The sequence below is a fragment of the Natrix helvetica genome (genome assembly GCF_964273705.1).
Source record: "Natrix helvetica genome assembly, chromosome: Z".
NCBI classification, from domain to species: Eukaryota; Metazoa; Chordata; class Lepidosauria; order Squamata; family Natricidae; genus Natrix; species Natrix helvetica.
Genome location: NC_138554.1, coordinates 54,545,526 through 54,560,263, shown reverse-complemented (window position 1 = coordinate 54,560,263; position 14,738 = coordinate 54,545,526). Strand labels below are relative to the sequence as shown.

The 14,738-nt window shown below is 40.1% G+C and overlaps 1 protein-coding gene across 2 annotated transcripts in view; it reads right to left on the bottom strand.

Moving 5' to 3' along the window:
- Positions 1-13,587, bottom strand: part of HGSNAT (heparan-alpha-glucosaminide N-acetyltransferase) — a 40,211-nt gene extending 26,624 nt beyond the window's left edge. Inside the window, exons 1-6 of one of the 2 annotated variants that reach the window (XM_081971206.1) lie at positions 13,406-13,587; positions 10,506-10,621; positions 9,948-10,078; positions 8,587-8,708; positions 3,645-3,714; positions 3,211-3,280 (exon numbers count right to left, since the gene is read on the bottom strand). In XM_081971206.1, the coding sequence (XP_081827332.1) occupies positions 3,211-3,280; positions 3,645-3,714; positions 8,587-8,708; positions 9,948-10,078; positions 10,506-10,621; positions 13,406-13,496 (600 nt within the window). In that variant the 5' untranslated portion in view covers positions 13,497-13,587. The remainder of the gene's footprint in view (positions 1-3,210; positions 3,281-3,644; positions 3,715-8,586; positions 8,709-9,947; positions 10,079-10,505; positions 10,622-13,405) is intronic. The other variant, XM_081971205.1, reaches the window with a different exon arrangement.
- Between the last annotated feature and the right edge of the window lie 1,151 nt (positions 13,588-14,738).

The window sequence follows — 14,738 nt, the reverse complement described above, 5'->3', positions numbered from 1 at the left end:
GAGATGGAAGCAACTGGTTGAACCGGGGGGCCGGAAGCCACAGCCACTCCGTCTTGGAGGGGTTGAGTTTGAGTCGGTTGCCATCCATCCAGACCCATACGGCTTCCAAGCACCGGGACATCATTTCGACGGCCTCGTTGGGGTGGTTCGGGGTGGAGATGTACAGCTGAGTATCATCAGCGTACAGATGATATCCCACCCCGAAACCACGAATGATCTCGCCCAGTGGCTTCATATATGTGTTGAACAGGAGTGGCGAGAGAACCGACCCCTGTGGCACCCCACAAGTGAGGGGGCTCAGGGTCGATCTCTGCTCCCCTGCCAACACACGTTGCGTCCGGCCGGAGAGGAAGGAGCCGAACCACCGTAAAACAGTGCCCTGAACCCCCAACCCCTCCAGCCGGTGCAACAGGATACCATGGTCGATGGTATCAAAAGCCGCCGAGAGGTCTAATAGGACCAGGACAGAGGAACAACCCCTATCTCTGGCCCTCCAGAGATCATCAGCCAACGCAACCAAGGCCATCTCCGTGCTGTGCCCGGGTCGGAAGCCGGACTGGCGCGGGTCTAGATAATCATTTTCCTCCAGGTGTCGTGGAAACTGATAGGCCACCACACTCTCTACAACCTTCGCTAAAAAGGGAAGGTTGGAGACAGGACGATAATTGGCTAGCTCCGTTGGGTCCAGGGAAGGCTTCTTGAGTAAGGGTCTCACCACCGCCTCTTTCAAGGCGGCCGGCAGAGACCCCTCGCCCAACGAAGCATTCATTAGGCCCAGGAGCCAGTCGCGTGTAACCTCCCAGGATGCCAGTACAAGCCAGGAGGGGCACGGGTCCAATAAACATGTGGTAGGTCGCAGACGTCCACGTAACCTGTCCAAATCCTCGATGGCAACCGAGTCAAACTCCTCCCAGAGTGGTCTCTCAAGACTCGCCTCGGACGTCTCCACTAGACCACTGAAAGGGACCCATTCCCTCCGGATTTGAGCGATTTTATCCTGCAGATATTTCCCAAATTCCTCTGCCCTGCCCTGTAAAGGGGCTTCCCGCGGCCTCTGAAACAGAAGGGAGCGGGTCACCCGGAACAGGGCGGCAGGGCGGTTATCTGCGGATGCAATAAGAGCGGCACAATGTCGACGTTTGGCCGCTCTCAATGCCACAAGGTACGTCCTTAAGTGGGTTCGTACCTGTGCTCGGTCAAATTCGGAGCGGGAGGATCTCCAACGACTCTCTAGGCGTCTCTTGTGGCGTTTCATCACCCTTAGCTCCTCGGTTAGCCAAGGGGCCAGGGTGGTTCGTTGCCGCAGGAGAGGCCGCAAAGGCGCCACTCGGTCTAGGGCCCCGGCAGTCGCATTATTCCATGCGGCTACCAGGTCCTCTACCCGGGGGCGGGTCAGGTCTACAGGAGGTGGCCCAAGCTCCATCTGGAACCTATCTGGTTCCATCAGGCGCTTGGGGCGGAACCATCTAATATCTTGCGGCTCCGCCTCCCCGCAGCGGGGGGTAGCACCAAGGAAGTCAAGTCGGAGAAGTGAGTGATCTGACCATGACAGGGGAGTGATAGTTAAATCCCCTATTCCCAGATCACTCATCCACTGGCCAGAGACAAAAACAAGGTCCAGTGTGTGGCCTCCCTCGTGTGTAGGGCCCTGAATCAATTGAGTCAGGTCCATGGCTGTCATGGAAGCCATGAACTCCCGAACCCCCTCGGACGCTTCTCCCACCGACGGCAGGTTGAAATCCCCCATCACTAGAAGTTTGGGGGTCTCAACCGCCACCGATGCGATCAGCTCAAGGAGTTCAGGCAGGGCCGCTGATGTATAGCGATGAGCCAGGTATACTATCAGCAGGCCCAGCTGTCTCCCTGGGCCCCACCTCACGACAAGGGACTCACACCCGGATGTCTGCGGCACAGTGGACTCCCTCGGCTCTAAGTCCTCCCGGATAATCACTGCTACCCCACCCCCCTTCCCTGGGCCCGAGGCTGGTGGAATGCTCGATAACCTGGTGGGCACATTTCCACGAGGGGTAGACCTCCCTCGTGGCCCAACCAGGTCTCAGTTATTCCTGCGAGGTCCGGCTCCCCCTCCAGAATTAGATCGTTGATGAGGGGGGCCTTATTGACAACGGACCTCACATTTTATCTTAATGTTTATCTATTTTGTTTTGCCTTCTTTTATTTTGTTTACTTCTCAAATCTGTACACTTTAATCAGCAGGTTTTGGTAATGGTTTTGTAGATGACACGCCTGAGCCTGAAGGAGGGGTCAAATGAGTCATCAGTCATAAGGCCCTGTGTGCCCACAAGAGATCCCTGGTGCTTGACAGGTTTTACTGTATTGCTTTTATTGTAGATGAGTCTGCTTTTATGTGATGTTTCTGTGTTATGTTTACTTTGCTGGTCATTGACTATAAAGAAAATAAAATGCTATGCTATGCTTTCTATGGAAAAATACATAGTTTGATATTGGGGGTTCAGAGCTCAACTCTTGAAAGACTAGGGGACAAGTTAATTGGTTTTATAAGACGCATCAATTTTCTTTCTTTTTGCTTTAACAATTAGCCATCACAGATATAGATATTTTAGTATAGTATTTAGCCATGTCCTCCACAGCAACTATATGGTGAGAATGGTCCCTATATTCTTAAAATGTCCAAATGAGCACATTGACCCCAATAGCTTGGGCTAATTTTGTACATTCACCACTGTACCAATTGGTCATTAAGATTGCAAAAGGAATTCACAGACACATTTGGTGCTCTTTTAATTATATTTGGCCTCATTCTGGAGCAAAACAAAGAATAAGTATAGCATTCTTCTCTAGCATAACTAAACAAAGATCAGCACTAATATTATCACTAATCAGTGATAATAGAGCAATCTATTTAGGCTGAAATAATGATATCCATTTATGCAAGCTTTACTAAACTCAGATTGACTTTTATCTCTTTTTAAGCAAAAATCATAAAAGAACGAGTGCATGTCGTTCAATGTCTGAAGCATTTATATGAAAAGCAACTCAGCTGCAGTGATGTTAGGCTACTTTCAAATGCTTTGAAGGTTATTTGTGATGGTTTTTACACAATTATTTCATGATCATAAAGCTCTCAGGCTTAATGGTCAATATGCATGACTGAAGTCATCTGAAGAGAATTTATTTGTAAAGAGAACAATCCAATTATCAGTCAATAATTTATATGATCCCACTTACTGAATTAATAAGTCGATCAGTTTCTCTAGGATCCATCTTTTTGAAGAACCATTTTCTTACTGTTTCAGTGCTATAAAACAGAAATTTAGAAAATCAGATTTTAGTCTTGAATAACACAAATGTTCTTCTAAAATCATCATCCTGAAAACATTGTCACAATTAAGCACTTTAAAGCTGTTAAAATGATTTTCTCTCAAAACAAGGCAATTATGGAAGCCAACTGATAAAGTTTTAAGTGGAGAAAGTTTCCACTGAAGGCCCTTTCCTTAATAAACATAAAAAATACTTCTCCAAAAGCATGTATTTTGAGAAAGATTTCTGGGATAAATCTCAATACATTGCCATATTGTTCAATGATTAAATTAAGGTTTAACATGCAAATATGGAAAATAATGTATACATCCAATTAGTCGCATTTTAAAATATTTACTTACTTTATGAAAATCTGTCCAATCATCAGAATAATGAAAATGCCCATGTAGATGAGAAATGCAAATAAAATAGCTGCATAAAAGAACACATAATTACTGTAAATAATAAGGTATACATTATAGAGCAAGTTATTTAATATATATATATATATATATATATTTAAAAAGGTCCATTTGTGCTTATTAGGCTTATAATTGAAAGTTTATTTCCAAGGTTGAAACCAAACTTTGTAAAAGTATTTAAAAAGGCATGGTGTTCCCATATTTAATGTAAACCATAAAATTGATTTCTTTTTCACTTTTTGACAAACATTTTGTGAAATATTAAAACTTCTAAATTATTCAATTCTTTCAAGAAGCATTATGAAAGATCTTCACTGTAATAAACATTTTTATGTCGGCTTCCTGGAAAAGGATTAGCTAGGAAAAAAAATAATGATTAGACATTACACTATAGCAAAGTGTATTAAAATATTTAGATTAAACACTAGGTAAGTAAAATGAGGTAGATTCAAATATAATTTAAAAACTCATGTGACTTCCATACAACACCCCAAAAATAGCCTACATAACTATATTTCTTGCTAATATGCTTTGACAGGAGCCAGAAAGAAACGATCAAAGATATTGCAGCAATACGAATGGAAACATTTTTGTTGAAATCATGAGCATCAAGAATAATTACGGAGGAGGAAGAGAGTGGTAGAAGCAGCTGCAATACAAGTAATATAAAAAGCAATAAACGCAATTGACATAAGATGTGCCTGTAAATTAATAACATAGTGTGTGCTCCTCTAGCATATCTTTTAAAATTTCTTGAACAAATTTGGAGTTCACTTATTTATTAATCTAACCTCATTTCTTGTTGCAAAACAGATAGCTTTATACAGAACATGTGGAAAGGAAAATACTAAAGTCAGAAATAAAATCTTCATCAATATTCTTAAGGTTAGAGCTTGCATGAAGGAATACTAAAGACAAACATTATTTAGGAGAAAAACAATGATGATAGGAAACGCTGAGTTATTTAAGCTTTCTAAAGTTAATTACCTGTACTCTCCTCTATTATGGAATAAGAGCGAAGTCAGTATAAAGACTGAACTGAGAAAGGTGATGAAAACCTTGACAACATTCATCCAACCTACAATAAGCATGTTTCAAAGACATGCAACATTAAGTCTTTTAAACATGGGAAAGAAATAAAAACCTAGAGATGCTCGGCTAACTACAGATAATCCTCATGTAGCAACTACAATTGGAATTGGCAACTCAGTGATTAAAGGAGGCATCCGCTAATTGAAAAATCATGTAACCACAACAGTTCTTATGATTTTGCTTCAACCTTTTCTTTTGTTTAAGCATCAGAAGATTACGATCCCAAACAAGTGAACCCAAATGGCTGAAAAGCTATCTAGAACTTGACTTATAAGAAAGTCAGATAAAAAGGAGAAATCTTATAGCCCTTTCCCCCATTATCCTATCCTGGAGTGAATGCTCACACCAGAACTGGGATAATTGGCAAGATGGTTTATATTTACATTAATGTTTGTGTATTTACATTATTTGGAGAGGAGATTACAAAAGAGTAAGCAGGTACACAATGAGGAATACACATTGAAAAGAATGTGTTAGCCATGGTTGTTTGCCTTGCCAGTGGCTTAGGTAACAAAAGCCTTTACTATTGTGGGAACCCCCACCCCAATTCTTAGAATAATGAAATATTTGCGGGAATATTAAAAGAAGCAGATTATATTTCCCGAAAGGGAGAAATGGAGATACATGCTCTTAAAAACAGAAAGCAGACTCAGTCTTTCTTAACAGCCCCAGCAGATATTTTGTGCTCATTAAGGAAGATTGGGCCAGCCTATTCACAAGACAAAAGATGAAGCTCCTTTAGCTCTGACTGGCTGGTGGGGAATGGAAGAATGAAAAGCACAACATGGGAGAACAAACCCGTCAGGACTAGATTCAGCAGTCCATTTGCATTTAAAAGACAAAGGACACTCTTGTGAAGACAGCAAAGTCCACATTTTGGACAGAGAGGAATGCTGGTTTGAAAGAAGGGTCAAAGAAGCCATATGTCAAAATTTAACAGCTGTCTCTCAACAGAGGGGGAGGGATATGACATCATCTATCTCCAGTCTGGAACACAGTTATTTCAACCGTTCCAAGAAGGCGCCACACCCATTTGCACAACTCAGGTGATCCTGATTACAGATAACCCTCCAGATGGCCTCAGCGACTCGCTGAAAGGATGCAAATGACCAACTGTCTACAAGGAGTATAAATCCTTTCATTCCCCATCATCCAGTCAGAGCTGAAGAAGCTTCTTGGATGAGAAGCGAAACAGTTTCAAATAACACCCCCCCCCCCTCAGTTGCCTCTTGAAAAAAAGCACCTTTGGTACAGATCCTAAGGCACTAAGGCATAATCTTGAGTGATAATCTGGGAAGAGCTTGAACCTTTTAATTATGATGAGTGGATAGTGTTTGAATTGGTGAGTTCAGCTACCTATGTTTTACATAAGGTTAATATTTTCTTATGGGAGAAGGTGGCTGCATTTAAATGCGAATCTTCGTTGGATATCGGGCATCTCCCTTCTTGACCACATCACAAATGACATCATTCAACAACGTTTTGGTGTGGCATCAATTTTAGAGAAGAAGAGAGAAGGCCGGCTCCGCTAGTATGAACATGTCCTGAGAGTAGCACCTTCTACCATTGCCAAGACTGCCTACCAACTAGAAGTCAATGGCCAGCAACCTTGCAGGCACCCAAAACAGAGATGGCAAGACACCATCAACAAAGATATGCAAGCTACGGGCCTGTGCCCTGGATACGCAGCTGACGGTGCAACATGGCGTTCAATGATCCAAACAAGCAGACCTTGCACTTGCGGGAATACACTAGGAAGAAGAAGGTGACTCTATTTGTCTTCAAAGAGGTAGTTGTCTGCCCTCTCTTCAAGAAGCCCGTACTGAACAATTTCAACCAATTTTCCTTTTGATTAAAGGTGGCACTAATCTTTTGATTGCTTTTGGTGGGGTGGGATGGGTAGTCCATCCATCTGGCTTTCTTTGATCTCTTGGTGAGTATGATACCATCAATCACGGCATCCTTCTGGACTGACTCAAGAGGTTGGAAGTAAGAGCCATTGGGTTGCAGTAATTGTCCTTTTTCTGAGGCCTGTAGCAGTTGGTGTTGATTTAGGTAGTCCTCGACATGACAATTAACCTCGAAATTTCTGTTGCTAAATAGACATTTGTTAACTGAGTTTTGCTCCATTTTAATTTTTGTTGCCACAGTTGTTAAATGACTCACTACAATTGTTAAGTTAGTACAACAGTTGTTAATTGAATCTGGCTTCCTCTTTGACTTTGCTTGTCAGGTGACTCCAAGACACTACAACCATCATAAATATGAGTTAGTTGCCTCTGAAGCATCTGAATTTGGATCATGTGACCATGGGGACGCTGCAACAGTTTTAAGTATGACAAATGGCCAGAAGTCACTTTTTGCAGTGTAATTTTGATTGGTCACTAAATGAACTGTTGTAAGTTGAGGATTTTTTTCATCGAGCTCTGTCATGATTTGTTTTATATAGTACTTTCATTTTTTTCAACAGAAGCAAATGCAACACTCATATAATCACACCATTAGAAGGGTCTTATAAATAGTCTTCTAGTCCAACCCTTATTAATCTACTAATTATTCTTAACATTTGAAAACTATTAATGAATGGATAGCAATAGCAAGAGAATTATATACAGCTTCATATGCTTTACAGCACTCTCTAAGCAGTTTACAGAATCAACACATTGGCCCTAGCAATCTGGGTCCTCAGATTTACCTTGGAGGGATGGAAGGCTGAGTCAACAGTCAAGATGAAATGCCTGGCATTAGACAGAGTTAGCCTGCAATATTGTGTTCTAACCACTGCACTAGCATGGCTCTTAGGATAGTTTACCACTGTTCTAGGCAGACTATTTTATTGCTTAAACCTTATAAAATTCTTCCTAATATTCAGCTAAATTCTTTAATTTCAACCTATTGGTTTTTATTCTATTCCCAATTTTAACAGAGAATAAATCCCAAACATGTTCCATAACCTGGATGGAATGCTTCCATTAATTCAGCTAATGCTCATGTGGTGTCCTAAATTATTTTCATGCTCAATGTTGCCAAGCAATGTCTCCCCACATCTTATTTGATTTTTCCTGTCCAATGCAGAATTTTGTATTCATCATAACTGAATATAACACTACAGTTGACCCATTGTGGAAGTCTATGAAAGTTTTTTATAATATATCGTATTTTTTGCTCCATAAGAAGCTCCTGACCATAAGATACACCTAGGTTTAGAGGAGGAAAACAAGGAAAAAAAAATCTGCCTCTGCCTCCCAGCATCCATCCGGTATTCAGCTGGCTAGTGTCCTTGCAGCAAACAGCAAGCCTCCTCCATGTTTGCTGCCTCCGCCAGGGAATGCTAGAGCCTTCGCCCCCAAGCAGCTGCTTGGCAGTTGGATCAGCCTCCTGGAATACCACCGATCAGCTGTTCCAGGAGATGGGGATCGCTGCTGCCATTCACCACTGCTGCCTGTTTCCCATATTCGCTCCATAAGACTCACAGACATTTCCACCCACTTTTGGGAGGAAAAAAATTTGGTCTTAGGAAGTGAAAAATAGGGTAATTAAGTATGGTAAGAAACAGGCTGAATTGTTCAGAAGTGACTGCAGAGTTAGTTGGGAAATTTCCACTCTGCAAGTCTTAGGTTCCTCTTGCCTTATAGGATATAGGGTGAACTGAGATGGGATAGCACACCTGCAAAGAAATAGTTAAGCCTAACATGACTGTACAACAATTAGTCAGTTTTCTAAATGAATTAAGGCAAGCATTAAGGCAACTAACAAACAATACAAGTTATAAAAGTTTAAAGTAACATACGCAGATAGCTGTTGAGAGGACTTTGACTGATAACTATATCACATGTAATGTACATGGTGTTGCTCTGGAGATGCCTAATCCTTAAGGAATAGTTTCCATATTCTCCAAAATGATAATGAATCCTAGAGACAGCAAAGAGGAAAAAATACTTGTGAAGTTAGTTCAGGTTAGAACAATTCTGACAACATATGAACAGAAGTAGGACCCTTAAAAATTTAAATGAGCTAAATATAAATAACCCCATTAAACATAATCTTAAATTCATCCAGTTTTCCCGATATGTTAATATTTGATACATTAGGTTATCCAAATTCTTAAGAAAGAGGTTCCATAAGTCTCACATAAAATGCTGTTACTGCTCACAAAGTCGGGAGTCTCCAACATACCTGACCACTTAACAGGCGCTAAAGAAACAGAGAGCTTTAAGCACTATGAATATACTTAGATGTTTTCTTACTGATATGTAAGCTTATGGAATACATGCAAATCTCAACAATTCTCAAAATGCTCACTTTCCTCATATTATACTTCTCATTTCATTTGCTGCCATTTCTATCTTCGAACTGTTTATCCTACCATTTATTACTTCATGTTTTCTAATATAATTTTGCTTTTACACAGATGTTTGGATATAGTCAGCAGTTGCCTATTTAATTTTGTTTACATAATGCTAATGTTTTAGTATAAAATTAAACAATATACCTAAATCACGGGACCTAGTTACTTGCGGGATCGCATCCTCCCACATACATCCCTGCGGCCAATTCGCTCACACAGGGAGGGACTTCTCCTGGTGCCGTCCACTAGGCAATGCCAACGGGCGACACCAAGGAGTAGGGCCTTCTCTGTGATGGGCCCAACCCTCTGGAATGACCTCCCCCCCGACATTAGAACCACTTCTGACCTCCGCTCCTTCCGGCAAAAATTGAAGACTCACCTGTTCCGATTAGCAGGCCTGGCATAATTACAACTGTCCCTCCTGGCAAATGTATTATTATCTGGTTATCTTAGGGTTTTTTAATCTGTTGTGTCTGTTTTAGGGATTTTAAAAAAATTATATTTATTTAGCTTTGTACAGTTCTTTTAATTGCATTTTAACCTCCTCCAAACTGTACATATTTAATTTTTTATTGTATTTTTGTGATATTCTCTATGGACTGTACACCGCCCCGAGTCCCTTCTGGGAGAGGGGGCGGTCTAGAAGCACAAATAAATTGAAAATAAATTGAATTGAATTGAATTGAAATCGACATTTCAATCCCTTTTTGGATAAATTATCTAAATAAATTACTTACAATACATCTGTGATTCCTTTAAGTGATAACCACATAGCAGAAACTATGCATCTTTAAAGGACTAACCTGCACAGTTCTTTTCCTTCTTTAACATTATTGACCATCAGTGTGAGAGCATGCTGAGTATCAATACCTACAAAGTGAGTTTCTTTCGATGTTCTGTTCATCGGGACAGAAATCAGCTCCTGTTGCAAACACTAAAAAATGAGGGAAAAAAGAATAAAGTCCACAACAAATTGATTTGCCTTGCAGTAGATGAACCAATATTACCTTTAAAATGAAAAACAAATAGAAGGGTTACTGGATCTAGAATGTGGTTTATGCTAAAAGAAATAGTTGCCTGTTGAAACTATACAATTATATTCTAAGATTTTAAAAATGGCTTGATTTTATATATTCAGAGTTTTAGTATCTAAAATAAAATGCACTTAATTGGGCTAGCTGTATATATTTGCTTGTGATTAGACCAGTTTTCTTCCATAACTATCACTCAGTTCAAACATGAATCATGGTTTACAAATCTGAATTGCAGTTTGATTTAGATGAAGCATTTCATCCAACTTGAATCATTTTATAAGTATTTTGATTATAGGACTCCCCCCCCCCCCCCAAGATTTTCATTACCTCATAACAGTAATCTGAGACCCAATAAATGGACAAGTTGTCAATGAGCAATTCATTATGAATTCGTAATAAAGCTTGATCCATTTTCAAGTTCCACTGAGGCCGTCTGGATATATCTAGAATTAAAAATGAAGGTGATTTAATATTTATGTATTAAAAAAATCAGAATTTTTGTCCAGCAATTGAGACTTGAGAATCCTGGAATTGTCTCTTTTTTCTTGTATACTTTGAGGCCTCAAAAAACATTTCAGAAAGGAAATCATAACCAGTAATGTAATGTGGTTGTTATATGTTCTCTTTATACCAAGTAAATTATCAACATAGCAGAATATTGCATTATATAGCAATAACATAATTAACCAATATAATAAAACTGCCTTCAAGAACTGCCTTTTTTGAATTTTTCTTTACTAAATACAGGTAGTCCTTGACTTACAACAGTAGTGACCGTTTGAAGTTACAACGGCACAGAAAATGTGACTTATGACCATTTTTCACACTTGCAACTACTGTAGCATTCTCATGGTCACATAATCAACATTCAGACACTTGGCAACTGATTCGTATTTATGACATTTGCATTGTTCCAGGGTCTTATCATCACTTTTCAACTTTCTGGCAAGCAAGAATTTGGAAAACCAGATTCACTTAACTGTATTATTAATTTAACAAATGCAGTGATTCACTTAACAACTGGGGCAAGAAAGGTCATAAAATGGAGCAAAACTCACCAACAAATATTTTGCTTAACAATAGAAATTTTGAGCTCAACTGAGTCATAAATCGAGGACTACCTGTACCAAGCCAAAGTGGTGATTCCATAAGTGAAAAAACAGTACCTTATAGAAGTATATATAAAGAATAAAGAAACCTTGGATTATATTAGAAATCAGTAGCAAGTATAACTTACTTTATTTAATATATTTATATATACTAATGTGCTTTTGTTTGGCAGAGGGTTGCCTCTGTCCAAGCTGCAGTTTCCCAGTCCATCACTGCTTCATATCTTCTCCTTAAAATACTTTTCTAAGCATGGAATTAATTTTATTTTAAGATTAAGAAATAATGAATATTTTTTAATTTTTAAAAACAAAAAATTAAGGGATAAGCCCTGATTAATGAAGATTTTTTTGGGAGAAAAACAAATATTTCCTTGTTAAATTGAAGGTTCACACACAAAAACATTATTTCCTCATTTGTAATTTAGATTTATGTATCAGGAAGATGATAGCTGAGTGAAAGCAGAAGTAGAAAATGAAATAAGCAAGCAAATAGTTGACAGGAACGAGCCATCTGATTTTCATTAGATAATATACACAATGTCTGGATTTTTTTACTTTAGAATAGAATAACAGAGTTGGAAGGGACCTTGGAGGTCTTCTAGTTCAACCCCCTACTTAGGCAGGCAACCCTATACCTTTTCAGACAAAAGGTTGTCCAACCTCTAATTAAAAACCAGTGTTGGAGCATTCACAGCTTCTGGAGGCAAGTTGTTCCATTGATTAATTGTTCTTAGTTATAGGTTGCTTTTCTCCTTGATTAGTTTCCATCCATTGCTTCTTATCCTACCCTCAGGTGCTTTGGAGAATAGGATGAGTCCTTCTTCTTTGTGGAAACCCTTGAGATATCAGAACACTGCTATCATGTCACCCCTAGTCCTTCTTTTCATCAGACTAGACATATCCAATTTCAGGAGCCCTATTTTATGTGTTTTATCCTCCAGTTCCCTAATCATCTTTGTTGTTCTTCTCTGCACTCTTTCTAGAGTCTCAATATTTTTTTTACATTGTGGATGCAGTATTCCAAGTGTAGCCTTTCAAAGGCAATATAAAGTGGTATTAACACTTCACGAGATCTTAATCCCTGTTAACGCAGCCTAAATTGTGTTGGCTTTTTTCGCAGCTGTTACACACTGCTGGCTCATATGTAAATGATAGGATAGGATAGGATAGAATAACAGAGTTGGAAGGGACCTTGGAGGTCTTCTAGTCCAACATCCTGCCTAGGCAGGAAACTCTACACCACTTCAGACAAATGGTTATCCAATATCTTCTTAAAAACTTCCAGTGTTGGAGCATTCACAGCTTCTGGAGGCAAGTTGTTTCACTGATTAATTGTTCTAGCTGTCAGGAAAATTGTCCACTAGGATTGTCCACTAGGACTCCAAGAACCCTCTGTTACTACTATTGAGCGAGGTACCACCTATACTCAAGCTGTGCATTTGGTTTTTCTTGCCTAAATGTATAACATTACTTTTTCACCATTGAATTTCATTTTGTTAGATAGTGCCCAATGTTCAAGTATGTCAAGATCCTTCTGTATCTTAGGCCTATCTTCTGGAGTGTTGGCTATTCATGCCAGCTTGGTATTGTCTGCAAATTTGATAGGTTCCCCATCTATCCCCTCATTCAAATCATTGATGAAGATGTTGAAGAGTACTGGGCCTAAAAAAGAGCCTTGGGGTACCCCACTGCATACTTCCCTCCTAGTAGATGCAGTTCCATTGAGGACTACACGTTGTCTGTAGTTGGTCAGTCAGTTCCGAATCCATCCGGTGGTGATGCTGTCTTATCCACATTGGATTTAAGTGCATGTTTAGCTTTTGATTGTTGTTTTTAAGCATCTCCTAATGTCTGGAGAGCAAGCAATGGTGCCCTTGAAGCAAAGAATGATGAATCCATTCACTAAAAGCCGGGCCTTCCCTCCCTCCTCCCCAACCGTCGGTTGATTCCCATTGCTGAGGAGCTCTTCTCGAAGGGATCTGGAGTCGAGCATCTTTTCATCGGGCAAAACAAAAGCAAAGGAATTCTACGCCTTCAAAACCTCCTGATAGAAGTGCGAAGGAGGCAGCGCTTGCAGGGTATAAGGGAAGATACTGTGGCGGGGAAGAAAAGGCTTACCGTGGGGCTGAGCTAAGCCCGACACAAGGAGGGCGATAAGCGCCCCTCCGAGATAGGCGGCCGAGCGACCCCGACAATCCGATGCCACCATACTGGCTGTCTCTCTTCCTTCTTTGCTCGAAAACGGACGAGAGCACAGCTCGGCCTGGAGGAGGAGGAGGAGCAGGAGGCAGCTTCCTGCCCTTTCTTTCTCCCCCGCCCCGCGCGCGCCCCGCGATATTTGGGGATAAAGCAGCGAGTGGAGCTGCCATTGGGTAATCGCTGTGTCTTAGATTTAGGTGGTCTTGAGCACTGAAGGGACCCGAAAACGGGGTTCCAGTGACCAGGCTTAATTTAATCTCTCTCTTTTTTCATTCACGTGATTTTGGGTTTATTTTGTCGTTTCTTGGTCAGTTTTAAATACTACTACTCCCTCTGATGTCTGTTTTAAATCACTGCTATCATTTCTGATTTCTGAGCAGTTTTTCTAAGTTGCGAGGACCCACTTCATGCTGGGTGAGGAATTCTGGGAGTTGAAGTCTTTGCATATCGAAGTTGTCAAGGTTGTTAAACGCTGCTCTAGAGTAGGGGAATTCTGGGAGTTGAAGTCCTCCAGGCTTAAAGTTGCCAAGGTTGGAGACTCCTGCTCTAGAAAGAATACAGGTAGTCATCGAGTTACCATCACAATTGAGCCCAAAATTTCCGTTAAGTGTGTTTTGCCCCATTTTACGACTTTTGCCACAGCAGTGAAGTGAATCACTGTAGTTATTAAGTTAATATCTTAACTTAGTTATTGTGAAGTGAATCTGGTTTCCTCATTGACTTTGCTTGTTAGAAGGGCTCCAAAGGGGACCACATGACCTTGGGCACAACAATGGTCATAAATATCAACCAATTGCCAAGCATCTAAATTTTGATCACATAATCATGGGAATGCTGCAAAGGTTGTAATTCTGAAAAATCAGCCATAAGTCATCATTTGCAGTGCTAACTCTGAATGATCATTAAATGAACTGCTGTAAGTTGAGGACTTACGTTTGTAGTAAAATTTTAATTATACATTTCAATTTGGTGCTTACAAAATAAACTCCCAATCTATAATATTGTTAATGATTTAGCAAATTTATTTAGTATATTACATTTTTGCTGTGGCGACATCCCACAACATGTAGATGAACCAAATATGTCTTTTGCTATACTGATATAGCAGTTGATGACTGGACTTTCACTGGAATGATACAAGTAATAATGCTTAAATTTAGAGTTCCTGTAATTACAGTATGGTTTTTGCTCCTAACTCAGTTTAAACTATAGTGCTTTCCATTCCATAATTGAGATTGAGATAAGAACCTCA